This window comes from Puccinia triticina, chromosome 5A (genome assembly GCF_026914185.1).
Source record: "Puccinia triticina chromosome 5A, complete sequence".
Taxonomy (NCBI): domain Eukaryota; kingdom Fungi; phylum Basidiomycota; class Pucciniomycetes; order Pucciniales; family Pucciniaceae; genus Puccinia; species Puccinia triticina.
Window position 1 is genome coordinate 6421676 of NC_070562.1, and position 27788 is coordinate 6449463.

Sequence of the window (27788 nt, forward strand, 5' to 3'; positions counted from 1 at the left end):
CTATTTGCTCTATTCTGAAAGTCAAATCCATTCAAGCATATTTCCTTCACACTTATGTTGAAAATCACATTGACTCCTCACAGAGAATGATTATAAATCTCAAGGCAAAAATATCATTTGAGGATTAATTTCTAAGGTCACTAGATTTTACAGGAAGCAAAGATAAATGATCTTAATTTTTTGATAAGATTCATAGGATTTTCTAGAAGAATTCAAAAACTTACAATTATCTCTCATAACAAGCTCCCTTGCATTGAAAAGTGGTCTCTCAGGTCTTTTCATGTTCCCCTTTAGTCACACTTCTTTGGTTCTGAGTACATGTTACTCCAATTTTTTCATACTTTTTTGGTCCTGTCATTCTTCTTGGGCTTTGTCATCTCCCTATGCTCCTGTCATATTTCCTGGGTTTTTTCAGGTTTCTTGGGGTTCTTTTACATTCATGTTTCCCAAGTTTTGCACATTCTTCTTTTGTTTTGCCATGTTTTCCAGTCCTTCTGATCTTGTCATGTTCCTAATCTTTGGATATGTCATGCTTGCTTTTTCTATGTTTCTTTGCAGGTTGCCCCTGAGGATTTTTCACATGAGTCCTGTGATTTGCCAGGTTTGTTATGCTTGTGTGATTGTGACATCCCTGAAGACTTATTTTGGTAAACAGTAAAAGTGCAAACAGCCCCAACCCACCAAAAGTTGTGCCAGATGCCTTCTTCTAACCTATCAAAGTCTCTTGTCCCTTTGTGGCAAGAAAGGGAACCTTGTCGAGGTTATGCCCAAGCGGCCGTGTCTTGCGAGTGAGGATGGGTTTTGGTGTAAACCAACTTCCATGAGGAAGGATACCTACCACAACCCAATCAAAGAGTGTTTGAGGGCCACTAACCCTGAGCTTCTTGGTGTTGGATCCACCACCTCAGCGTCATTGAATCCCGCGCCTATCATACTTTTTTCCCTGCTCCAAAGTCCAGATTTCCATGTACACAACCTTCAATCACCTGGTCAGTCGACATAAACCTAGTATGAAGCATACCCCAGACCCGCGTGGGAAACAGCCTCCAAGCTACCTTTGCCGCATTTTGAAAACTTCCCAAACTTCTGGAGCATCCAGAACTTCCGGCCGACTCCCCCCCTTCAGGTCGGCCTTGAGCCACAAAGTCAGAACTCCTACACCTCTCCACCCTTACAACCCTTACACCTCGCCCCTCGCCACCCTTAAAAATCAGTAACCCTACATCCGGCTAGCCTTACACCTCGCCAGCCTTACATCTCGCCAGCCTTACACCTCGCCAGCCTTACACCTCGCCAGCCTTACACCTTGCCAGCCTTACAACTTGCTACCCTTACAACTCGCTACCCTTCCCTCGCACCACCTCGCTCGCACCCACCTTGCTCGCACCCACCTTGCTCGCACCCACCTCGCTCGCACCGTTACACCTCCCTCGCTACCCTTACACTACATACCTAGCACCTCGCTCCAGCACCCTTTCACCTTGCTGATTTCCCTGATAGACTCCTTGGTACCCATATGTATATACCATTACAAGTCACTCCACTTCACCACCCTGACACCTCACAACTGGTGCTACCTCTAAACCTTGTCCCCCTTTTCCCCTTCAGTCATTTCAAAAAGCTTCACATGTTTTCTGATCAAGTTTGACTAATATGTTGTATCTTGTTGTCCAATCAATCAGGTATTTGCAAGTCATTGTTTCAAAAATACAGATGAGAGCAGATAAATGGTTATAACAGGCAGTTATGAATTCATAGAAAGATAAGTCAAGGATATTAATGAAATAGAGCAAGCAACAGATGATGAGATGAAATGGAGTCAGATTGATCAATCAGTTGCATCAATAGTTATAAGCAACTATGAACCATCCATTTGTAAATTTTTACAGCTGCCACGGCACCATCCTCCTCCACATGCTCTAGTGCATCCTCTTCTTGCGTCTTTCCATTTGCAGGAGATGGTGAGGGGCAAGATGAGGATGCACTGAAGAGCAAGGAGCCAGAAATGAAGGAGATGATGCCCTCAAGGCTGAAACGCTGTTCTGCGCTACAAAAAAGCGGTATTTTAGCGCAGCGCAGCGGGGAACCACTGCGCAGTCAGCCCAAAAAGCGGTAGCACAGCGCCAGTCCCGCTGCAAATAGCGGGGCTTGCTTTTTCCCCAACCCAAAAAGTGGTGGCGGCGCCGCTCCTTTCAGTGCTGCACAGTGGACACCAAAAAAGCTGCACCTTGCACTGCGCTGCACTTTTTGGCTGGCACAGGGGGAGTGCTACGCGGCCAGCTCAAAAAGTGGTAGCGCAGAAATGGTTCCGCTGCGCTACCACTGAAAATAGTGGGTAACCGCTTCTTGCCAGACCCAAAAAGTGGTAGCGCAGTGGGCGGGGATGCTACTTTCAGTTGATACCGGAGCTTAGCCTTGAGCAATTTGAGCTTTCCTTTCATGGGGAATTGGGGCAGGATATCTTGGAATTGAACATCTGGATTTTCAGGATCAATTTTGCGCGTATCTGCGCTGAAACTACACTAAAATCTAAAATAGCTTTGCACCCTGTGCGTGTAGCTTTAGCGCGGATGCGCGCGATTGCGCCAACTCTACACTAAAAAATAGCGCATTTGCGCTGCGCTACACTACACCACGGTCAATAGAAGGTGTTCCTGATGTGTAATATCTCCTTGGAGCTTACAATGTCTTCTAGAGAGTGTATTCTTATTGCAGAAAAAATTTGGGGCCGTTTGGAGCACCTCAGATAAGGTTTTGGGGGTTTACCTTAGTAGGAAATCCGCCAAATCCGCCCCCCCGGCTACACAGGGTCTCCCTGAGGAGGGATAATGCCGTGTTTTAAACAGTGCATTCCTATAGCAGAAAAAATTTAGGGTTGTTTGGAGCACCATAGATAAGGTTTTGGGAGTTTGCCTTAGTAGGAAATTTGCCAAATCCGCCCCCCGGCTACACAGGGTCTCCCTGGGGAGTACTAATGCCGTGAAGCTCACAATATTCTCTCAAGAGTGTATTTAGATTGCTGTAAAACTCTTAGGGTGTTTGGGTACAATAGCGACAAGATATAATTTTTTTTGTATATTCCGTCATCTTTTGTTAAATTAATGTATCAACTCCCATTCTCGAGAGGGGAATTAATTAATCAACTCCCAAAATGATTTTGGGGCCGCGCGAGGTCCCGAGGACCCAGGGGGGACGTCCCAAGACGGTCCACCCAATGTAAACGACTTTTGGGAGTTGATTTATTAATTCTTGGGAGTCAATTTTTCAACTCCCTAATTTTATTCATTCAAAAGTTTCTTTTGATGATTTCTGGAAACATTATCCTATGGTTTTAATGAGGAAAATCCAATCAGCATATTCCAATCCACCAGTGGTCAATAGGAATTAACAGATGTGAAAGTGTGTAAATTGGAAGCCACAATTTTTCACTGGGACACCCTGGATGTATTTTCTTAATTCAGGTATTATTTAATCATGATTGAGCAAATTCAAATAAGTTTTAAAATTAAGAGGGCATGAAATTCATCAAGGGTGTCCCAAGCAACTGGTGTTCATGAATTGAGATGTATATGCACATCTTGGGGGGTATACACCCTTGATGAATATGAAGCACTCAGAATAGATGCAGAATGCATTAAAAATTGATCAAATCACAATTACTTCCCCAAATCCAAAAATCATAATAAGGGTGTTCAAAGTTGAAATCATATTTTTTTCAAATCATAAAATCATAAAATCATAACACTTTTGAGTGATCATTTTTTATGTACCATTTTAGAATTGTTGCTCTTTTTTGAGTGATTGGGTGTTACACATTTTTTTCAGATTAAAATTTTATGAATTTATGGTGTTATAATTTTATGCAGTCAACTTTGAACACCCCTAATGCCTTCCTAAAAATTAAATCCAAAAAATCCATTCACAGACCATATTTATCACCCTCTCTAGCAGAAAGAATCCAATCTTTGTTTGACAATAAATTCCAAACCACTCATATTTCTTGAGATTTTATTTCATAATACAACCAGGAACACTTAAAAGTACCCAAATAGAGATGCCAGGTATTATAAAGCTGTCATAATTTTTCTAGCAGATCTTAATCACTTATTTTTGAGGTAATACCCTGGATGCAACCTATATTTGATGCTCAATAACTTCTAAACAACTGGGATTTCTCAAAATATTTCTTCAGAATAAAATCAAAAACATTCAAAAGCCCCCACAGCAGGGTGCCTGGCAATGCGCATTGGAAAAACTTGAATAAGCTTTCTAGCAGTTCAGAGATGGCCCCCAACTGAGTTCCCCCCACCGGGCCCAACCGCTGCCCAGCCACCAGCCAGGAACCAATCCAGCACCCGCCCAAAAAAAATTCATTGGTGAGCCGTCTCTTTTTTCACATCCATTGCCTGCCAACCACTCACAATTTCTTTTTGGCTCCCTCCTAATTGTCTCCTGCCCAATTGCCCACACGCCGCTAGGAATCCCAGCCCCCCAGCCTCCAGCCGGCACCCGAGCAGCCAGCCATCCATTTTTTTCATTCTGTTGTGTTCCCTCCCCTCCCCACCCCCCTCCTTCACATCTCTCCCCAGGAAACCTCTTCCAGCGGCCCGGAAATCCCAGCTGGTGACTCACACTGGTTGGTCCTAACCCTATTCCAGACACCAGCAGCTAGTTTGTTGCAACCGCGGTCAAGAACCTCATCTGTTTAATCATTGTAAGCGTGGGTTTTTTCCTCAATACCCCGCTCCCCAAACCACTGCTGGCACCAATGGTGCCCCCAGACAATGCCGATTGAACCATCCAACAACCAATTCAGCATTACCCGCCAAGTAAACCTCTTGCCCTTTGCCAATGCACACGGCGAGCCACAACAAATCCTACCTGCTGCCGATTCAGCCGCCTCACTCACAGGAGGAGGCCTGCAGGTTGTTCTTTGAAGACAGCGACCTCAACCAAACCAACCGCGGCCGCACCGGCCCGGCCATCTGTCTCCCGTAGCGCCCAAGGAAATGTTTGAGCCCTCCATGGCAAACCTTTCCTTGGTGCCGAGATAGGCTCGCCGCAAAGATCTACCTACCCCTTGCTCGCCCCTCCCGCCCCCCGCAAACCCGGCAAGGGGCCCCACTGGTGTTCCTACTCTCTCAATCAATGGAGCAACTCCTGAAGCCAACATCCATCCCCCTTCTGCCAAAGGAGCACCCGCTCCGGCCTCACCTGAAACCAAGCCATCCCACAGTATGGTTTTGCAGGCCCAAGTCCAACCATCTCAGGAGATATGACTTGGGCCAATTGGTCTCAAATAAATGGTAAGTTGTTTTGCTATATTGTTATCAATCTGTTTTCCTTCCTTTGCTGCTTTTTAGAGCAGTGAGAGCAATGAGATACACGCTTCCTTCATGATTTTGCCCCCCAGCTACCTCTTCACATTCACATTCCAAATCAAACCTTCTCCCCAAATCCGTCACAATTGTCATGCTCTGAAATTTTCAATCATCATCATCATCATCATAGTGCTGGAGAAAATGGCCAAACGGCCACCAATGGCACCAATCAACAATCTGGTCACGGACAAGGCAAAGGTGGTAAGAAGGGCCCCCAGAAAAGCACTGCTGAGTTGGATGCTGAGATATGTCGTTGTTCTTGTGCCTCTACGGAACCTTCCCTGGGCTAATGATTGTTTCTTGTCACATCAGATGGATGATTACCAGAAGGCCAATGTGTAACAGTGAGGTGCTCCTCACTGCCACCATTCGGTATCAGAAACTCAAAGACTACCAAATGTTTCTCAACAAAAAAACTTAACGGTTGTATTCCTATCCAAGTGTCAAATTGAGTTGTATCTGATAGCCTCCCACAGTGTGTGTGATCAAACACGGGGAGCTATCAGTTTTTCTTAGTTATTCCAGTTGGGTTATCATCTATTTTAGATTTTTTCCCTCCCTCCCCTCCTCTGACTATGGTCCATGGAATCTATGCTCCAATATTGTGCAATTCTAGTTTGTTTTCCAACAAAAAATTAAGTGAAAAACTGCTACATTTCCTCCTTTTTATTGTGTTTTTTTGTCTCATTGCCATGATAAAGCTTGGCCCTTTCAGTTATGATTGGTTTGAAGGGGTTGCTTATACATATCAACTGTCTGGGAGATCACTCCGCACCCCAGTGATCATCTGCTTTGCCTTTTTGCCATACACTCAGGAACTTATTGCATCTAGACCAACAAACCAGGTTCTTTTTCTTACATATCTTCTAAACTGTAAGTGTCTTAGTGTACATAGGTAGCAAGGATCAAAGAAAGCATAAGCTGAAAGATTGCTGGAGAGAGGTGTAGCAGCAAGGTGTAAGGTAGTAGCAAGCTGTAATTGGTAAGGGACACACAGTGTATTTAGGGACTTTGGACTTTGGTTTGAGGCTGCGCTGGGAGGTGGGAGGCAGGCGGTAGCGAGGTGCTAGGTATGTAGTGTAAGGGTAGCAAGGGAGGTGTAAGGGTACGAGTGAGGTGGGTACGAGGTGTAAGGGTGCAAGCGAGGTGGGTGCGAGCGAGGTGGGTGCGAGCGAGGTGGGTGCGATCAAGGTGGTGCAAGGGAAGGGTAGCGAGTTGTAAGGGTAGCGAGTTGTAAGGGTAGCAAGTTGTAAGGGTAGCAAGTTGTAAGGGTAGCGAGTTGTAAGGCTGGCAAGGTGTAAGGCTGGCGAGGTGTAAGGCTGGCAAGGTGTAAGGCTAGCGAGATGTAAGGCTGGCGAGATGTAGGGTTACTGATTTTTAAGGGTGGCGAGGGGCGAGGTGTAAGGGTTGTAAGGGTGGAGAGGTGTAGGAGTTCTGACTTTGTGGCTCAAGGCCGACCTGAAGGGGGGGAGTCGGCCGGAAGTTCTGGATGCTCCAGAAGTTTGGGAAGTTTTCAAAATGCGGCAAAGGTAGCTTGGAGGCTGTTTCCCACGCGGGTCTGGGGTATGCTTCATACTAGGTTTATGTCGACTGACCAGGTGCCTTCAATCCCCGCCAACCCCATATGTGTAGACATGCCCTCCATTGAGAAAGCCGGCTGGGACAAGCCACCCCTTCGTTTATTGACAGAAAAAGAGACATTTGCGGGAACAAAAAAGAGCAAAAAAAGTTGAGGAAGGCGGCACTGCCAGGGAACGAGAGCGAGTGATGCACGAGCAAGCAGCCCAAGTCCTTTGCAAAACTCCCCGCGGGACCGGGAGGGCCGAGATTCAAAAAGAAGAAAAACGAAAAAAATGCACCTCAAACTTCTCACGCGCCAGCTGGGTATAAGCCTGGCATGCACTCCGCGCAAGGCTCTGGCCAACAAGACTGCGAGGCCATGCCAAGCCAGTGCCATCTTATCCTCCGAAACGGCCCGCCTAGAGGGGGCCCGTCGGCAGCGAGACGCGTGTGGCCAGGCCTTCCCAGCGTCTGCTGCACGTCCAGACCCGCGGCCTCTGATCCTCACCGCCCGACGCTCCAGCCCGCGCCGCAAGCCCCCGCGCGGCCGACCTGCCCAGAGGGAGCGATGCGCGAGACGCCGAGGGCTGGCGCGAGACGCAGACGGGACGGTCCGCAGGTTAGTTTGCCCATCCTGCGCGGGCTGGTCCAGTGCCATCGACCAGCCGTCGCCCGGCGGCAGAGATCCAGCCGGGGCGGGGAGGGGCCAAGGAGGGTGGGCTTCGACGGCGGCGGCGCAGCGGTCGGCCCAGCTCCGAAGAAGCACTGCTCGGTCTCAGGCGCCCGGTCCGGCGAGGACATCGGCCACGGAGCAGGGCAGGGTGGTGTCCGGGGCAAGGAGGGCCGACGGGCGCACACTATCTGCAGCGACTTGCACACGACAAGTTGGACTGATTCTTAGGAAACCTCCTACAGAGAGTGGCATGGCCGCGGGGTCTCCAGCCCATAGAACATGCCCCGCCGGCCCACCCCAAGCACATCCCACACTCCAACACACCGCCCTCCTGGTCAGGAAGGAAGACTCCCGCTCCTTCAGGGAAAAGGATTTCTCTCTCTCAAGTCAGAAGACCAAATATGACAACGAAAAGGGGAAGCGAGGCGCCCTGCGGGGAGCTGAGAGGGACTTATATATGTGTGTGTGAGAGTGTGTGTGTGAGGGTGTAGGTTGGAGGAACAACGCAGGGGGAAAGAAACGGCGAGGAAGGAAAAGGAAGCTTGCATACTTGTGAAAACTAACTTGAATAAGGGGGAACAAATATCACTGAAAAAGGCGCACAATGTGGGGGGACAAGGGGGGGGGGGGGGACGGGAAAAAAGTTTTGTTCACGCGAGGTAAATAATTCAAACGGGCAAAGAAAAAAAAAGAGAGGATTGGGGGGAAAACATTGTGAATTTTATGGGGGGAGGGGGACGGCGAGGGTTGTGGGTGAGTGGGTGGGGGGCGCGGAAGTGTGCTCTTGCTTTAGTGGAGATAAAGAAGGACTAAATCATGCTTCAACAGCAGGTTCGGCAGCTCCCTCAGCAGCCTGTAGGATAGCGGGAGTGGTTATCGGTCAGCTTCCGGTCCGTCTGGGATTGATAGGGGGAAGAGGCACATACAGCAGCAGGCTCCGCAGCCTTTTCTTCCTTGTCATCGGGCACGCTGTCGTTCAAGTCCGAGCTGTCGTAGTAGACATTGACGTCAGCAGAGGGACGGGGAGAGAGGGAGGGGGGGATACATACGTCCAGAGTGTCAAGTTATCCCTGAGTAACTGCATGATCAGGGTGGAGTCCTTGTAGCTCTCTTCACTCAGCGTGTCGAGCTCGGCAATGGCGTCATCGAAGGCTTGCTTGGCGAGCTGGCAAGCCTTATCGGGCGCGTTGAGGATCTCGTAGTAGAACACGCTGAAGTTGAGCGCAAGGCCGAGGCGGATGGGGTGGGTGGGGGCGAGTTCGACGGTGGCGATCGATGAGGCAGCCTTGTAGGCCTCGAGGGATGCATCCGAGGAGGCAGTGCGCTTGTCTCCGGTTGCAAACTCGGCAAGGTAGCGGTGGTAGTCACCCTTCCTGCAAAGCTCGCCAATCGAACAGATCAATCTCAGACCAAGTGGGCAGTGAAGCGAGCAGGAGCAGCCACCGACATTTTGTGGTAGAACACCTTGCTCTCACCCGACTCGGCCGATTTGATGAGGTGGCTGTCGAGGACCTCTAGGATGTCTTCGCAGATCTTACCGAGCTCAGCCTCGATCTTGTCACGGTAGGCCTTGATCTGGCCGATCTGAGCCTCGTTGCCCTTGGCCTGTGGATGGACCGACCACACAGAAAGCGTGTGGATGAGTATGGGCGAGATCGGCGATCGGAAAGCAGAGCGAGAGATCGGATGACTCACCTCTTCTTTCTGCTCGATCGAGCTGACAATTCTCCAACTCGCACGGCGGGCCCCGATGACGTTCTTGTAGGCAACTGAGAGCAAGTTGCGCTCTTCGATCGTCAACTCTTGATTGAGCTTTGTGAGTGGATGGAAGCCAAGGTCAGAGTGTTTTCTGCGTTGGAGACGTGTTTGAGGGTGCAGATAAGGGAAGAGTGTGCCGATCGCTCGGTCGGGCGAGGCTGGGTGAGGAGAGAGAGAGAGAGAGAGGAAGATCTGGCTGACCTTTGCCACATCCTTCATGTAGGTGACCATCTCATCGTATCGCTCGGCCTGTTCGGCCAACTTGGCCATGTAAACGGAGTCTTCTCGGCTAGCCATTGGTGGAGTGGGTCTGGAAGAGGCAGATGACACGGGCCGGGGTCAATACAGAGCAGACAAGCGACACACACAAGAGGAGGATCGGCGGGGGGAATGGGAGGGAGAGGAAGGAAGGAGACCAACAGACTTTGGAGGAGGAGTGCGGTGGATGGTGGGTTTGGACAGAAGCGAAGGGTGGAAGTGGCTGATGAGGTGGAGTGGGAGGAAGCAGGGCGAGGGGGAGGGCGGAGGGCGGAGGGCAGCGAGCCGAGCGAAAACCAGGCGGAAACCAGGACAAAACCACGCCCAAAACCACCCTAAACTCGACAGAACCCCCGGATGGGCCATGCCAGAAACCGCAACCAACCGATCATGGCATCTCACAAGAATCTCTCCTGTGCTCTGGATACTGCCAGAGCACAGCCCGGTCTGCTATGTAGCTGAAGACTTGCACACACACAAGGGCTGCAGATTTCAGAAAGGCTTGCACATAGCGCATCCTCATGCCTGATCCCCAACACTGAAGAACGCAGACGGAAACGCACGACGAGCAAGACCCATGGATACAGACACTGATTTTTGGATGCTTGCTGGAGGAAGTCAGCGAGAGGATGACGCCATGTGCGAGAGCGATGACGAGGCGAGGCACGGCTGGCCTCCGAGGGGTGCGACGGGGGAGAGGGGGGCCCCAGGCGACAGGCGATCGTCAGCGAGACCGGGACAGCCCCGCGACAGCCCCCGTCTCTGCTCCTCTCCCGCCAGCAACGCCCGCAAACACCCACGTCCAGCATTCACCACCTCCACAACACTCTGCCGAACATCGCCGCCTCAAGGTCACATTCTTGCGAAGGACTCATGGACTGGGCTGAGTGCGTCTTTCCTTCCAGCGTCCACCCTCTCGGAAGCGCACGACTGACGGTGTCAATGACTTGTGTGGTGCCAGCTGTCCCCCGATTACCAAGGTCTACCTGGTGTAAGTGCGCCCCGCCACCCTCTCACCACAGCTCTCGGTGATCCCGGGTGGGAGCTGATGCTTGTTTTTGGTGGCACCCTTGCAGGGGAGCCTTGGCGGCCAGCGTCGCAGTGGTGAGTCGCCAATAGAGCTATTCCTATCTGCTCAGCGCGCTGTCTGACCTCCTTGCCTCTCTCCTAGCAATGCCATGTCCTCACGCCCTACCAGCTGTACTTCACCTATCGGGCCACGTTCGAACACGGCCAAGTTGAGCGGCGTCTTCTCCGCCCGGTCGTCCCCTGACACACTGACTTCTGACAATCCTCTTCTTTTTCTTTGTTGTGGCGGACCTTAGCTGTGGCGATTGGTCACAAATTTCCTGTACTTCGGCCCGCTGAGTCTCGACTTCTTCTTCCACCTGTTCTTCTTGTGGGCCCTCCGACCATCCCTCTTCATCACACTGAAAAAAGAAATGGACTGAGTGGTTGGTCGTTTGTTGCAGCATGCGGTATTCGAAAATGTTGGAGGAGAATACCTATCACGGGCATCGGGCGGATTACGCCTGGTTACTGATAGTATGCTGCACGCTGTTACTGGTGAGTGCGGAAGAACGCAGCTATTTCTAGCGAGCCGAAGCTGAGCCATTTCGGGCCGCCGCCCGGGACACAGCTGCTCTCGCCGCTCTCGCCCGCCCCGTTCCTGTCGGCCCCGCTGAGCTTCACGCTGGTGTATCTGTGGGCGCGGCTGAACTCGAACGTGCGGCTGTCGCTCTTCGGCGTCATCACCATCTCCGCCGGCCATCTGCCCTACGCCCTCGTCCTCTTTAGCTGGGCCCTCTCGAGCGGATACCATGGCGTGATCGGCGACCTGCTCGGCATCGCCGTCGGCCATTTCTGGTCCGTCCCTCCATCCTCCTGCTCGCATCCCCTCACCGTCTCTCACACTCTCCTGCTTCTCGTAGGTATTTCTTCACCGAAATTTGGAAACGTGAGCTCGGTAGTGGAGAACGGAATTGGCTCAAGACACCCGATATCCTGTATGCTCCCCCTCATCTACATTGTTTTAGGTTGGTCTGACTGACTGGGGTTTGTCCGGTCCACAGGGTCCGACTGATCGATGGTCCTGAGGCCCTGATACAGGAAGAAGACGACCAGGAATAAAACGGACAGACTCTCACATCCAACAAAATAAATAAATAAATAGACCCCACTGCTTGCTTTTTTTCTCTTCCTTGTACTGTTATCATTTTCTTACTGCTCTGAAGAATTGCATTCATATCCGGAAATTGTTTATACCCTGTCCACCCATCCACACCTGAGCTTTCTTCCCCTGCTTCTAATTGAGGTCTCGCTTCTGCTTCTGATAATGCCCCACAGACCCAAACAATAGGGGGATCCAAAGTTGGCCATGCATGACTTGCATGTACTTTTGCAAGTTGGTGTTGAAGGCTTTTCTTGAACACCAACATTCACAAAAACATTCAAGCAGGTTTGGGGGGTGTAGTACAATGTGACTTGCAGGCACTTTTGCAACTCCAAGCCAACAACAACCACCACAATGATAGTCAATGACAAGTGACATCATGCCTGCTCCAGCTTGCTACCCACCATCTACCCACCATCTACCCACCATCTACCCACCATCTACTCACCTTCCAGAATTTCCACAGGAGCTCCTCAGTTTGCACTGGGCCCAACCAATCCTCATCTCTGGTCAGCTGATGCTCAGTGTGGGCTCCCAGCTCATTCTCAGCTTTGGCGCCCATCTCATGCGCAGCTTTGGGCCCAGCTCATGGCCAGCTTTGGGCCAGTCCTGGCCCAGCTGATTCTTGGATCTATACCAGTCTTGGCTCAGCTGGGACACAGATTTGGACTAGCATTTGCCCAGCAAACGCTTGATTTGGACTAGTATTTGCCCAGAAAACACTCAGCTTTGGACTAGTATTTGCTCAACTGATGTTCACATGGTAATACTAGATTAAAATATGAAGGGAATGCGTTGGAAAATAATAAGGTTGAGAGAAAATAAGAGTTTTGTAACCACAAGGCTGTTGAGCAACAAGCATCTGCCACCTTATGTATACTCTCAACTCAGCCATCTCAGGAAGTGTCACCAAACATGTCACAAGAAGCAAATGCCCCCAGAGCATCTGATCTTGACATTGACAACCCCCGACTACCCAAACTACAGTCTCTAGAACATGCAGAGCATGTTTTGATTGCTTTCAGTCAGCACCAAAAGCAATACAATCAACAAAAAGCTAGTCGGCGTGGTGAAAGCTCAAGTAAGGAGCTAGCCAAGCTTATAGATGCAAATACAAAAGCAATTGCGGGGAAAGTAAAAGCAGCAATAGGGTTGAATGCCCGTAAGAGAAATGCTCTCTGGGCTGATTGTGCAACAACTAAGAGACTCCAAGTAACACTTGGAAAGTACAGAATGCGGCGAGTAGGCTACACTGAGAAAGCACGCATACTTAAATACAGGTACGGCGGCGAGTCTGGCAAAGCGGGCCCGGATATGCTTGAGGAGGGCGTCGAGGAGCAGTCTGCTGACGCCAAACCTGTGGTAGGCCGGGCTGACGCAGAGGGTGAGGATGCGGACGGAGGGCGCGGGGGGGGGGGGGGGGAAGCAAGCCGGGCGGTGATGGAGCCAACAACATTGAGCAAGATCGGCTTGCGGCCAGAGAGGGGCAAGGTGACGTGGTGTGGGGCCAGATGGCCATGGTGGGCTGGGCTGCTTTCAATAGGAGAGGAGGGCCTCACGGGCTCGTGCACACCCACCAATGGTGGGCATTGGTATAAATAGGCCAGTGCCACCCGCTCAGTTGTATTCCCATTCATTCATATTCATCATATTATTATTATCATCATCACTTTTGTATATATCTCAATAGCATCCTGTCTGGTAGCCTCGCTCAACAGACATACATTCAATAATATATCATTTATTTCAAAGCACAAATCTAACAAAGGCAACATCACCTCAAAATAGAGAATGGCATTTGAGACTTGGGCACCTGCTAGTTTTTTGGCCAAAATCAGTACCTCACACCACACCCAGAACCGCTTGGTGGGTACCAGCAGTACTTTTGGCAGGTACCGCAGGTACCCCCTGTATGTTTTTTTGCATTTTTCTCTGTGAAAATCAATCTCAAATTGCCTTTAAACCAGCAAGATAGCTGAAAGATCTCTTGCATCTATGCAGCTTGGCTGTTTGGCCAGGAGTACAGACTCCTATAACCCAAATTTTCATCTTATTCTTTTCTTTTCTCTCTCTCAGTAGAGAGCCGCTTGCTGCCTGCTCTTAGGTAATCTACCCTCTCAGATTACTTGTCATAAAACATTTCTATTATGTTGTAATGAGAATTATCTGACTAATAAATAAACTCTCTTAGTTCTCCATATTCTTTCAGAACATTGGTTCCACAGCAGTAACCCACATGTCAACTGCTAGCAGTTGCTTGACTTCTTCTGGCAGTGCCTGAGGCTTGAGCAAGGGGCACTCAGTATGATTAGATCATTAGATATAGCTCATGAGATATTGCAGATTTCAAAGGAGAGAGAACCAATGGAGTTGATTGCAAGTATAGGCTGTGTTTATATAGACTACATACAAGGATCAAAACTTGGTTAAGAGTGGCAATGAATATGAATGAAAATGAATGGAAGATAGTCAAAGCTCATCTAAGATGTTGCAAGATATCATATCACAGTCAAAGAGTGCACATTCATATGTATAAGCAGTAATATTAAAAGTTGGCAGGCTATTATAATCAGGGATCAATGTCACAAGTTTTGCAATGAACTGGGCCAGATGGAACAGATCATGGAAGGATATCTGCCCAGCTGACATTGAAAACAGTAACCCTTTCAACCATACACCACCGGTGCAGCTGGATATCATCCGGATGCTTTAATGGAGAGTGTTGCAGTGATGTCAACTGCCCCTGCAAGGCTAGGCATTGGAGTTGGTTTGCCACAACATTATATCAGGTGGGTTTCAAGCACCAAAACTGCCCCACTGTGTCAGAGGCGTCAATGTGATGCCATGGGCAAGACACCTTCCCCTCAAAAAGGTACCTGGTACACCCCTGAGGAAGCGCTCAAATTTTACTGTAGTCAAATGCAAGCACAGAACGTGTGACTACACCAGCGCGCCAGCACCACAGTGGTACACGTCCCCACATTGACTAAAGCTCATATTTCTGGAGTTTGGCTGCAAAGTTATATATTGTGTGTTGCACTGTGCGCCAGCGCACAAGCAGACTCAAAGACCGTAAAATCCGGGCGTCACGGGGTTCTTCTCAGATATTACCAGGATGTTGAATGGGAGTAAAATCCTGGTGGCATTCTTGTTGGGGCAAAATGGCAAAGTTCGCGTCTGAGCAATGAAGTTTTTTACCCCATCCTGAAAGGGGTGTGTACCACCCCAAGTAGTTTGGGGTACAGTTCAGTTTTATCCCTCTTTGGTGTACATGCAGTAAAAACTTGCAGGGGTGCATTTGGCAGGCCTAAACCCTCTTTTATCCCAAACCTGTAGGAAACACGTCTCACAGGTGAATTTCAGAGTACTGTGAACATCCTTCATATTTCTGAAGTCATACATGTCATGTTGCTGTTGGGGAAGTGGGGGTTTTCATACAAAGGACCAAAATACATCCAGCCATTTTTCATTTGAAAACATATCAGATGGTTCAAATTTACAGAAGACGGTGTATCATTTGGTACCTGGTGCAATAATTGGTTTTGATGAGCAGGTAACAGAGGGGCTTTTTTGGGAATCAGGAGCTGTCTAAATGTTTTGCTGAGTGAAAAAAGCCTTCTTTTATGTAATGAAACACTATAAGAATCAAAGTTACAGCTGCAGCTTTATCATTTGGTACATGAAGCAAGAATTGGTTTGTATCAGCAGAAAATAGCTTTTCTCTCTTGCAAGTCACACTCAAAGGTTTTTTTACTCTCTGCAGTTGATGCCTATAAGTCTCAAGCAGCCTTTTTGAAATAGACAGACCCTGAATCCATCTTCCTTAATTTTGTTTGGTATTTCATTTCAACCTATATTCACAGCTGAACCCCTCAGACACTGAAAAAAATACTCCTATTAGCTATATTGTGCTCCTTGCCAGCAACACAATGTATGTTCAGGCGTTTTGGAATAAGAGGGAAGCCAAGTGCAACAAAACAAGGTCTGCATGAAAATGAAATTTCATTGTATTAATCCTCTATTTTTGCTTTGATCAAGGATACACATGCTTTGCTGATTCATTTTTTTGTCCTTTTTTGCACAAGAAAAATATATTGATTCCAGTTCAACCACCATATCTGATACAAACTGGAGTAACTTGGGTGAAGGGATGGAAATCTCCCAGTTTGTTGGGAGTCCAGAACTTTCATACACCAAAGAAGAACAGAGTGCTTTAGATTTCATAGAAAAAATCCCAGAGCTGAGGACACAAGGAAATATTCAGGCAGAGGGCTTGGCAATAAGCCGTGAGTGACTGCAGCTCATTGAATCCAATGCTCATTAACAAGAAGGAATAAATCTAACCAATATATCATACATTTAGAAGTTAAAAATCCAGACTCTTTGAAAGGGAGAAGAAGTGGGTCTTTCTCCTTGCATATTCTAAACTTGAAAAACTCATCATGCAAAGAACTATTCCTGACTAGTATCAAACAGGTCTTATAAATTTACTTCTGAAGGACTTGAATTATATAAACACAAATTCACCAGATATCTTATTGATTTTGACAACAATGGATCAAAATAAATCACTTATGACAGCCTTGAACAAAGTTGACAAACTGATTTTACTTCACGTGAACCATAGGCTATCAGTGTTGAAGAGTATGGTTAACATTGAGATTTTGAGGTCAGAGGGAGAGGAAGGTCTTGAGGAATCATCTGATGTGAGCATATTGAGTCATGGAAACATTTTGAGAAATATCTATGACTGCCCACATATAAAGGTGTGAGTAAATTCATTCTGTTGGCTGCTCTCATTCACACATGATGAATTACAGCTTCATTCTAGAGGATTTGGAATGAAAAACTGATCTGAAAACAAAAACTTTCTCTCAAATCAGTTTTCTTCCCACAGAAAACCCTGAGGAAGAGTGGGGTAAGAATTATTTCAAACTCTTTCAACCCAGGCCTGATGGATTTACTGATGGAATTATTTGTTTTTGATACATTCCAGATCATTGCAATGGGAATACATCCTTGTATGAATCTCAATCACCAGCAGCTCTTGGAGGAAGGATGTCTCATAGGCATGACTGCAAATGTTCAATGCGCCAGGCAACTATTGATTTGATGGAAAATATGCTGACTCTGGCCAATGAAATAGATGATATGGGGCGCCGCCAAATTGATGATCACAATGCAATTCAATTCAGAAAGGTTTTTTTTCAATCCATCAACCTCATGTACAAGCATGAGTTCATTACAGTCCAAGATTTGAATGATTTTTTTAACCAACACATGTTGAAGTATGCCACATCATATATGGCAAGAATAAATAGCTGGTATCATTCCCAAGGTTATGATATTTATGATGGGAGCTTCTTGTATCCTACAGTTGTAGAAGGTCTCTATAACCACTGGTTTTTTACAGATTTTCTGAATTTGTTTAAAGGCAAGGGAAAATAACACAACTGAGTAAAACTTCCTTTAATACTGACATCTTGTGTCTATGTGGTTGTTTTTGAAATGATCTCCCTTCAAATTCCTTGAGCTTGAGAAACAAGATTTTTTTCATACCACCAACTTGTTCTCAAATCCAAGCACTACTTGCGGCCTTATGGTTTTGCACGCTCTCAAAAATCAAAATTTGAAGGAAGTATGAGTGAGTTTTGCAAATCACTTATATCACTTGAAGATGATTACTACAAAAAGGAAGGGGACCAAATTTTAGAAACCATTCAGCCTGCCATTCAAGAGGCACTTGAAATATTCAAGAAAATTTCATCAGGCCAAGAAGGTGGTTTAGAAATCATATTGTTATCACAGTTTTTTGAGTTTATTCAAAAATATCATCAAGGGATCTTCTCAGCATTGGAGGATCAAGACAAAGATTTAATCCAGAAACTCAATTTGTTGCACTCAAGTCAAAAGCTTCTTTCTGAAATGGACAAGGTTTATGTTTATGCAGATCAAAAATATTCTGCAGATTATAGTTTAGTTTCTCAGAGCCTTGGATTTGTTGAAAAGTTAAGGGATCCAGAAGAATCATTGGTAGAACTGGATAAGCTATTGTCTTACATCAAGATTATGAAAAACAAGCATTCCAAGAATATTTCTTCTATCCTGAAATCTGCATCCTATGATGAATACTTTTTGAAACCTTTGGTTGAATCAAAATGTCAATCCTTACAATGGTCAATCTCATGTATCAAGAGGAATCTATAGATGAGGAATGATGATTAGGATGGCAAGATTTCAGATTTTCAAAGTTGAAATAATGAAATTTTCATTACATGAATTCATAGCTTATTTTTATTTTTTAGGTAGCATTTTAGAAATATTGCTTCACTTTGAGTGTTTGGATGGTATACATATCTTTTCAGCTTGGAAGTTTCCAATTTTATAGTGTTATGATTTTATGCAAGTCAATTTTGAAAACTTACAAAGATCATTTTATTGACAAGCTTCAAAAAATGTTTCAGGAACAAAAAAACAGCACCAATTGGGAGCTCATTTACACTGTGTTGAGGATTCCATTTCACTTCTTTCCCTCCAATTTTCTAGAAAAATAGTTAGTGACAGCTTATTTCACAAGTATTAATTAATGGCACAAACCATTAATTGTTGTCTGTCTCATGTTTGCCCACTTATTGTTCCTCATCTTTTTCTCTTGAGTTTTGTCTTTTCAAGAAGTGTGAATTATCATGCCCTGCGCAATGATATCATTTTCCAACAAACTGTGTGTTATTGGCTGTCCTGGGTTCATTCCTGCAATTCTGCAAGAGCTACGCTTTGCTACAAAAAGCAGCACTTTTGCATAGCCAATCAGGAAGCCTCTATTTTTGATGAAGAGTAGTGTTGGAACTAGCACAAAACAGCTACCCAAAGCGCCACCACTGCTCCTGTAAATCTGACATTCTTTTGCTTTTGCTACAGTTTAGCACAGTGGCAGGATTGGCACTACTAGCGCTCTGTAGCACCAAATGTGTAGCAATCCAGTCCGCCTTCCTGTGCACAATGTCACCAATGCAAATCAATAATCAATATGATGATGACAAGGATTGAGAATTGAATGAGGCTAGCAGCAAAATTGCAAGATTAGTACTTGTTTTTGGCTACTATAGCAAGAAGTGTAGCAGGATGCTGATCCGTACAACTGAAAAGAGCTCACCATTATGATGTGTTTTCTAGTTCCCTTGACAATAAATGCAAAGCGCCCAGCCCCAGATCCTCAAAGCGTAGCAAAGTGGAGCCAAAATTGGCACGCTTTGTCCTGTAGCGTAGCTCTGGCAGTGGTGAAATTTGCTGCTGATCTTATCAGACTACATATAAGAAAATCTGCCCAATCTAGCATTGTTTTTCAGCGGGAAATGACTGGTGTGTTGTGATGGGCATATTGTGAACAGCTGGTAGCAGTGGATGCACCCCCCTGGCAGCTGTGGTGTAACAACCACAAACCTGATGGCAAGCTGGTTGTTAGGGCAAGACAGATGGTTTATGGCAGGTGGAAAGAACAAGTGGCAAGGATGGCTGCCAAAAGAGGGGCCAATCAATGGCCACAGGTGTGCCCCAAGGCGCATCCAGAAGGGAGTGGGGCGCCCAAGAGGTGCGTGATTTGGGGGGAAGAAAGCCAGCCAGAAGGGGCCAAGAATGTGGCGCTTACTGAGGTGCATGGAGGCAAGACAGCGCGTCTTGGAGTGCCCATGCGAGAGCCCCTCTGGTGCTTCCACCCATGTGCCAGTAGACCCCGCACAGCCCCAGCAGGTGCAAATGGTGCAAGGATTCTCCAGACCCTCTTTGGCCCCGGCCCGGCACTTACAGAGCACAGCCCGCCCTGGCCAGGCAGAGCGCTGGCCCCAGCAGGGTCAACTCAAACTTAACATGCTCCCTCTGTTGCGGGGTGTGTGATCTGGCAAAGCAAGCCTCCAACAGCCCTTGACAGGAGGGACTTGTGCGCTATTGCCCCTTTTGCGGAGCCACAAATCTGAGCGTGGCTGGGAAGGAATGTTGAAGCCCTGCAATTCCTTGCCCTCCATGCTGCATTTAAGATAAAATAGCTCAGGCTGTTGGCCTGATGGTTGCCATCCAACTCACATAATCTCAGGTGTGTGATGAAACTCCCGCCAGCTCACACACATTCCTCACAAGTTCCCAAGCAGCTGGATTTGCACGCAGTGGTTGACACGACTGCGGCACCTTGCAGGCGGTGTGCACAATTGGCGGTTGGATTCTTTGTAAGGAGTTGGGATCTCCTTCACTTTTGAATGGCTCAAGAGCGGCACAGAGACTCGAGGTCTAGTTCACGGGCCTCTGAAATTGCAGATAGGCAAGGGCTAGCCGGGAGAGATGGGAAAACAAGGATCTCTCTGTGAGTACAGCTTTAATGGACTAGGAAGGGGCATGGAGTAGAGAGAGAAGAAGAAGGGAAGAAGGAAAAGAAAGAGAATGGATTAACTTACCTAGCCAGGAGAGACGGGAAAACAAGGATCTCTGCTGGCTAGGATGTGGAAGCAGGAGCTGAACTAAGTACACCAGGGCCTTTGGGCCTGTGATATCTCTTGTGAAACCTTGCTGTGTGCGGGGTCTTCACAGTCTCCCCCCCTATGAAGAGATGAGGGGGAGGCTTGGGCCAGTCAAGTAACAAGGACCAAGGGGGGCGGCGGGCAGTGGAGTTTTGTCTAAGGGATGATGATGTGAGAGAAGGGTTGGCAGGAGAGGACAGCTTAGCTAAGTTGGTTGGGGTTGGCCGCGTTGGTTGAGGGAGAAAGAGAGAGGAGGGATGTCCAATCAACTTGTGCGAGGGGGAAGATCTGGTTGCGGTTGATGGAGAGGGGGCAAGGAATAACGGGGAAGGAAGTTCAAGGGGAATGGTTGATGGTACTGTTTGAGGCCTCGGTATCGGAGCAAGTCGAGTTTGAAGGCTATTCTGCCAAGCTGCAATCGGGTGTCCACGTAAGCATCGGCCCTTGTGGAATTGGTGCACAACGTGTGAGGGGGGAGGTACATACATGTTGCTCCCCGCATCAAATTTTTTGTCAAATTGGAACAGGATAAGATCCTTGGCAAATTGAGGGTCCTCGGGGATGAATTCATCATCCATAATTGCCGCCAAGCTCGCTAGCAATAAGGAATCGCCTGAGCCGATGTCCGGGAACGGCAATCCACGACCCGGGGGTATAGGAGATCCCAAGGTCTCGATGGTGTCCGGTTTGCCTGCTAGGGCCGCCGCCTGAAGATCTTCCATGACTTCTTGCGGGACGTCCAAGGAACCGATCTGTAGGGCCTGTACTTGGCCGTCTATTTGCGCCGCACTAGAGGCCAATAATTCATCCATATCAGGTGCTTCATCGGCTACACCAGCAACTCCAGCTGGACGGCCCACGGGTCGGCCGGCAGCTGGCGGTCTGTTACGCGGGGAAGGTTGCCCTTGAGATGTCCACGCAGTCGGCTGAATGTAGATTGAAGGCTTAGGAGGTGTCACAAACAAGGAGGGAATATTGCAATGAGTCCGATCTTGTAGGTTTGGGCGATTCCCGGGGGCACTGCTGCAGTGCTTCCTACAAAAGTGACAGCGCCCTACGTTGTTGAGGTAAGATTGCAGGCGCCATAGTCCGTCTCCTGTGAGCAAAGGGGTCGGAGTGGCAGTCCTCCGGAGTCGCAGGACAGAGTCCTTAACCATATTCTTGTAGAAACCGCTTGTGCGGCTCTCGAATTCCCCATAAGTGAAATCCTTCTTCTTCAGTGCTTCGTGATCGTTGATTTTTGATTGGAGACGCTCCAGCAAGCCAAATGTCACGGCCTCCACGAGTTCAAAGTTGCCTAAAGTATCAACATCAGAGCTCAGCAGGCTTTGAATCGTCCGGGCCCGCGTGCTGTACTCCAGGAAAGTCTCAGTATTGGCCATTTTGAGCTGATTGACTGAGCGCTTCAGGTTGGTGCGCCGTTTGGAGGGGAGGGAAAACTCGCACAGCCTTGCCTTGAACGCATCCCAACCCTTCCCACTAAGCTCGGGGGACTCGTTTGCGTAGAACGACAAGAGATTGGTCTCCGTAATGAGGCCGCCAAGAATGAGCCGTTTGTTGTCCGGGTGGGTGACCCCTTTCATGTCTTGGACTCCTTGAATCCATGTGAGGAGAGGTTCAACTTCCTGAAAAGGGCCCTTGAAGGAGGGCCTGTCTGATACTCAAAATCACTGCAGGTCAATACGCCCGGACGTCAGGCAAGGAACAGAAGTGTTTTTGTCTTTGACAGTGGTCGCGCTGGCCAGATTCTCGAGAGTGGCAAAGCGGGCAGCACTTGCCTTGGGGTCAGATTGAGCTTGTTTGTGGGCGGCTTTCACGTTGGCCCGGGCTTGTTGTTGGACGGCCTTCATGTCCTCTTGGGCCTGGCGCTGTGCTTCCTGGACTTGCTGTTGAGTGACCAGGAGTTGGGTTGTGGTGTTTTGTTGAAGAACCATGATTGCCTTCAAAAGATCAGAATGAGACATCTCAGAAGGATCTGGTACGTCTGAGGATGAACCTTGTTGGTTCTGCATAGCTGGGAGCAATGGATAGATGGGAGGAAGTAGAGATGGTGGTCTGTTTGCAGTCTCCAAAATGTTGTTGATCTGGCTGATAGGGGCAGGAACCAGGATGATTCAAGCTTGTTCAAGAGCTGCAGCCAATCAAGCCTTCCAACGATTGTCTTGGATAATCCTTTCTGGGTCAGATATCGGCGCGAGTGGGTCTGTGTTAGAGTTCCTGGTGCTCATGCAGCCAGCGGGTTGTTTAGACGCAAGGAGAAGAAGATAGGATTTCCTGGTGATGTCCTTTTTCAACCAGGGGGCAATAGAACACAATGAGATTGATGGAAAGATGAAGGATGTTCTGCCAATGTCCTTTTTCGACCAGAAGAACCGAGATAGATAGGTAGATAGATTGCTGGTCCGGTCGCCAGCGCAGAAGATCAGATCAGGTTTGCTCTTGCTTAGCCGCTAAATTGGGTTGTAGAGACTGTAAAATGAAGATGTGTCTGGTGAGAGTCAAACTCACAACCTCAGCTATGCTGAGACACATGCTAGAGTGCTGCCTTTGCCAACTAGGCTACAGACGCTTGTGGCTGCCAGCTGGGTGGTTGGTTGGTAGTGCTCATGGGTCAATCCGACAGCCCTCCATACTGTGGTGATGCATCATGGTAGCAGACTAACAGACAACTCAACATGGGTGGTGTGAACAAGAAAAAAAAGTGTAAGGAGTTGGGATCTCCTTCACTGTTGAATGGTTCGAGAGCGGCACAGAGACTCGAGGTCTAGTTCACGGGTCTCTGAAGTTGCAGATAGGCGAGGGCTAGGCGGGGAGAGATGGGAAAACAAGGACCTCTCTGGGAGCACAGCTTTAATGGACTAGGAAGGGGCATGGAGGAGAGCAAAGAAGAAGAAGGGACGAAGGAAAAGAGAGAGAGAATGGAGTACCTTACCTAGCCGGGAGAGATCGGAAAACGAGGATCTCTGCCGGCTAGGATGTGGAGGCAGGAGCTGAACTCAGCACGCCGGGGCCGTTGGGCCTGTGATATCTCTTGTGGAACCTCGCTGTGCGCGGGGACTTCACATTCTGGTGCAGCGTTCTCAGCGGAGGCTACACTTGTTCACCCGCGAAGACGATACCTGACTGACAGAGGAAGCTGAGCAGCATTCTCGCGGTGCCGATGTACCCAAGCGGGCCCGGGCTGCGATCAAAGAGATCCGCCCGGCGGGGCCGCGGCGGTTCGGATGCCGGCGACGGCGAGGGCGCGGCGGAGGCGGGCGCCCGAGGCGTCGAGGGCGGCGAGGAAGCGCATGAGCTCCTTGCACAACTGTCCAGAAACGGGGGGGTCAGCGGGGCTTGCCGGCAGGGATGGGAAGAGAGGGAGATGTACGGGCCAGTTGGTGGCGGCGACGGCGCTCACGAGCAGGCGCTGGGCGTCGGCGGCGAGGCTGTCGGCCGAGCCCTCGTCGAGCCCGTCGTCTGCAGGCGAGTAGTGCGGGAGGAGGAGCAGGAAGGCGGCGGCGACGGACAGCCGGTCCTGGGCCAGCGCGCTCTCGAACAGTCTGCGCGGCGGGCCGACGGCGCCGAACAGGCGCGGCCACAGGGAGACGTCGATCTTGCGCGCACAGCCCGCGACGACCTGGAGCGCGGGCGCGAAGTGGTCGAGGAACCGCGCCACCCTCGCCATCTCTTCCCCTGCGCCGTCATCCGCTCGCTCCTCTCCGTCCGTCGGCCGAGGCCGCTGGGAAGCCGCAGCCTCGATCGCCCCGTGCAGCAGCTTCTCTAACGCGTGGCCGAAGTAGGCCAGCGACGCGTAACAGGTGCCCACCTGCACGGCCTCGTCCATCCGGTCTCGGCGCAGACAGGCCGCGACGACGTGCTGGATGAACAGCTCCGTCTACACCACCCCGCGCAACTTCAGCTGGGGCCTGTTTCTGGGAGAGGAGAGAGGGAAAGGACTGACGTGGGTGACGAGGCTGAACAGGGCGAAGGCGAGCGCGGGCTTGATGCGCGTGCGCTGCTGGACGCCGACGACGAGGCCTTTGTGGAGCAGCACGGCTGGCGGAGCGGGGATGTGAGCGGCTGGCATCTCGGGAGAGAGAGAGGGGGGGGCGCTTACCGAGGGGATAGAAGGCGAGCGGGAAGGCCAGGCTGGGGGCCGGGGGGCCGGCGGAGAGGGCGTCGGGGAAGCCGAGCCAGACGCGGACGGCGGCGGCGTCCCAGGCCCACAGCGAGGGCTCGAGGGCCGCCGGGAGGACGGATGCGGGGCCGGGGGTGCCGGGGGAGAAGAACTCGACGCGTGTGGCCAGGGTGTGCACGTCGTACGCCAGGGCGGCGGGGCGCAGCTGGAGCAGGGCGCCCCCCACGAGCAGGACGATCGTCGCGTGGGCCAGGTCGGTCTCCGGCTCGCCGAAGCAGTGCTGGGCGTCCGGCACCCGCCAGCCTAGCCCCCGCGCCTGCAGCGGGTCCGCAACCGCCGCCGCCAGCCCCACCCGCCCGCAGCTCACCAGCCGCCCGTCCTTGATGATCAGGTGCTCCAGCGCGTTGGCCGCCGTGTACACCAGCACCGAGCTGTCGTGGATCGACAGCAGGACGACCGGGTGGGCCAGCGCGTGCTCGGCCAGCGCGTGCGCCAGCGTGAGGCTGTTTTCGCGCGCGAAGAGCCGGATCTGAAGACGGGGATTGTTCAGCGCGCGGCAGCGGGAGGAAAGAGGGGAGGGAGACGCACGGAGTAGGCGCCGGCCTGGTCGATGGCGACGACGAGGAGGGAGCCGAACCACTGCATGCCGCCATGGACGCGGATGCGCTGTTCCTCGTGCTCGTGTTCGAATAGCTTCCAGCGCCCAGAGGCGGCGCTGAAGGTGGTGAACCCGCGCCGGCCGGCGACGGCGAGCAGGCCGGCGTCGGCGGAGATGCAGCTGAGCTCGATGGGCCAGTTGGCGCTGATGTAGTCCGCCGGGATCTTGATGTCCTGCCACAGGTCTGCGCCCGGGTCGAGCATCGCGCCCTCCGCGGCCTCCGTCCCCCGGTACACCGACACCCGGTCGTCCAGCTGCAGGAAGCCGTGCCTCGTGTTGTCCTGCACACACTCTCGGTCAGCTCGCTCGCTCCAGCTGGGGCACCGCTGCGATCTCGCCGCTCACCGGCGAATGCATCGTCGCCACCGCGCTCTTCGCAAACGGAACCACGAACACCTGGGCGTCGGCGCCGGCCCGGGGCGCGGCGAGGAGCACGAGCTCGAAGTTGCCCGGGCCCCAGAACTGCACACAGGGTATCAGAGACGTGCCGCAGAAAGAGAAAGAAGGTGCGCAACTAGGTCCTGGCAGGCGTGCATGAAGCCGTCCTCGAACGGGACGCCGGTCGGCGCCGGCTCCGGCGCGAGGCCCGCGGAGCCGCTGGCGACGAGCAGGCGGCCGTAGACGGACCAGACGGCGAACCCGGCGGGGCCGGCGATGGCCAAGGCGTGTCCGTCGGAGGTCCTGCACACACACACACTTTCAGACTTCGGGGGACTTCGGGGGGAGAGAGTGGGGGGGAGACAGACCATGCACAGCTAGCCACGGCGCCCCCCGCGGGGTCGGGGGTCTGGGGGGCCAGCGAGTGGGAGTACACGGGGGGCTGGGCGGGCGGGGCGAGGCTGTAGACGTCGACGGCGTCGCTGGAACGTCGGGAGAGAGGTGTCAGGACAAGACCACGGAGTGCATGGGGAAGACGTACCCCTGGACAGCGAGGGCGACAAGCCCGAAGCGGAAGTTGAGCGCACAGGCGCCCGTGGCGGGTCGGCGGCCGGGCCGGGCTTCGGGGTCGTGGAAGCATCTGCCGGCCCAGCCGGGCGGGCTGCGTGCGGCCATCATCTGGGCCACGTAGGCGCGGCCGTCGGAGGCAACGAGGACGTAGAGGTCCAGCGCGGGGTCGTGGGTGATCGAGCGCAGGGAGACTGGACAAGAGAAGGACGGGTCAGCACTCCACAGGGGCTTCCGCGGGACGCAGAGGGACACGCACCGGCCTTGTCGACGAGCCATGCCTGGTCGGCCAGCCGGGCCGAGGGGCCCGGGACGGAGAGGGCGGTCCACGGGATGGCGCAGAGCTGGGGCGTGGGGCCGGCGAGGCTGAGCAGGATGTGGTCGGGGGAGAGGTGGAGGCTAGAAGGCCGAGGCCGATCAGTGCAGATGGGGCCGGCACAGGAGAGAGGGGGACGGACCAGGAGAGGGGGTGGGGGGGCACGATCTCGCCGAGATAGCAGAGGGCGAGTGCGGGCAGGGCGATGCGGTCGGCGGGGGCGGTGAGCAGGAAGGAGGCGTCCTGGGCGGCGGGCGGGGCGTAGACCGGGGCGGGGAGGGCCCGGAGCCGGTAGACGAGGATGGCGGCGCTGGCGGTCTGGAGCGGGCGCGGCAGGGTCAGCCCGGGCAGGCGCAGCGAGGGAGATCAGGGGGAGGAGACTGGCCGCGAGGACGAGGAGGGGGTCGGCCTGGCCGGGCCTCCAGCGCAGCAGGGTCGTCGGCCCGTGCCGGAGGAGACAGGCGTGGCGCCGGACGAGCGAGGCGAGGATGATCCGGGGGCGCGGGCTCCACACGATGAGCTCGGTCGGCGTGGCGGTGGCGGTGAGGCCGAGCGGGGCGTGCGGGGAGGGGCCGGAGGTGGCGAGGGCGACGAGGGGCGTGCTGCTGCTGGGGTGGGCGAGCCGGGTGGCAGTGCCTGTGGGCCAGTACATCGATGCGTTCCTCGCACAATCACGCGGGCGACGAAAATTAATAGACATGCAACACCACACCACACCCATCCACATCCACAACACCACAGCTTACACAGCCAGACAACAATCATCCCCCCAGTCTGCAACCCAAACCCAACAAGTATAAATTAGCAGTCACAACAACATCATATGAAATATCTCAAAGCACAAACCAATGGCCCACAACACAACTCTCTTGACCGTGAAGAAGCGTTCAGTTCCTAAAAAGTCAGACCCAGCAAGCAAGCAGTTTATGAGTCTCAATTATAAGCAGTGATAAGCCTGAAATTCAGCATGCAGGGCATTTGATGTTCCAGGCCACGTGGCCAACTATCCCAAATCTGTATCATCAACACCGCTTCAAGGCTCAAAGATAGCAAACCTCTGCTCCCAAAGCTATCACAAATCCAACCAACACATGAGGGGGATTCAGAGCTGGCTAGAGATGAACATTCAGTGCCTGTTAGGGGGGTACCGCACCCTTGCGCTCACCACACACCCACACAGCCGTGCCAGGTGGGGTACAAGGTGCTTGGGTTTGGCCAGAAAGCAGTGCGGGGCCTGGGGAACGCCTGCAAGTACCTCCCTCCTCAATGACCGGCACAGACTGGTTGCGGAGAGGGTACAGAACTCTTTCAAGGACCGGAAAGACCATTTTCTGATATGGCACACAACCCTCTTAATGACCAGCACAGATTGTTTGCTGAGAGGGTGTTTCAAATTCCACAACACACAATCCTTTTTCACCTGAGTAATTATTTCAACAGAG

At 51.2% G+C, this 27788-nt stretch overlaps 4 protein-coding genes across 4 annotated transcripts; 2 read left to right on the forward strand and 2 right to left on the reverse strand.

Moving 5' to 3' along the window:
• Positions 1 to 1010: 1010 nt before the first annotated feature.
• On the forward strand, positions 1011 to 1488 carry PtA15_5A737 (uncharacterized protein; the record flags this gene model as incomplete). Its single annotated transcript, XM_053169530.1, has 2 exons — positions 1011 to 1145; positions 1234 to 1488. The coding sequence occupies 2 exons, from the start codon at positions 1011 to 1013 to the stop codon at positions 1486 to 1488; spliced, it is 390 nt and encodes a 129-aa protein (XP_053020718.1).
• Positions 1489 to 8428: 6940 nt separating this feature from the next.
• On the reverse strand, positions 8429 to 9669 carry PtA15_5A738 (uncharacterized protein; the record flags this gene model as incomplete). The annotated part of the gene is made up of 6 exons (XM_053169531.1): positions 8429 to 8467; positions 8541 to 8601; positions 8664 to 8987; positions 9062 to 9219; positions 9310 to 9426; positions 9574 to 9669. 6 exons carry the CDS (start codon positions 9667 to 9669, stop codon positions 8429 to 8431), a joined length of 795 nt encoding a protein of 264 aa, XP_053020719.1.
• An 834-nt stretch (positions 9670 to 10503) lies between these two features.
• On the forward strand, positions 10504 to 11760 carry PtA15_5A739 (uncharacterized protein; the record flags this gene model as incomplete). The annotated part of the gene is made up of 9 exons (XM_053169532.1): positions 10504 to 10517; positions 10592 to 10621; positions 10707 to 10734; positions 10802 to 10867; positions 10956 to 11029; positions 11103 to 11196; positions 11270 to 11496; positions 11562 to 11636; positions 11703 to 11760. 9 exons carry the CDS (start codon positions 10504 to 10506, stop codon positions 11758 to 11760), a joined length of 666 nt encoding a protein of 221 aa, XP_053020720.1.
• Positions 11761 to 23494: 11734 nt separating this feature from the next.
• PtA15_5A740 (uncharacterized protein) lies at positions 23495 to 26998 on the reverse strand (the record flags this gene model as incomplete). The annotated part of the gene is made up of 11 exons (XM_053169534.1): positions 23495 to 24184; positions 24251 to 24345; positions 24407 to 24956; positions 25016 to 25366; positions 25431 to 25547; positions 25601 to 25766; positions 25832 to 25945; positions 26005 to 26224; positions 26290 to 26429; positions 26489 to 26664; positions 26741 to 26998. The coding sequence occupies 11 exons, from the start codon at positions 26996 to 26998 to the stop codon at positions 23495 to 23497; spliced, it is 2877 nt and encodes a 958-aa protein (XP_053020721.1).
• Positions 26999 to 27788: the final 790 nt, after the last annotated feature.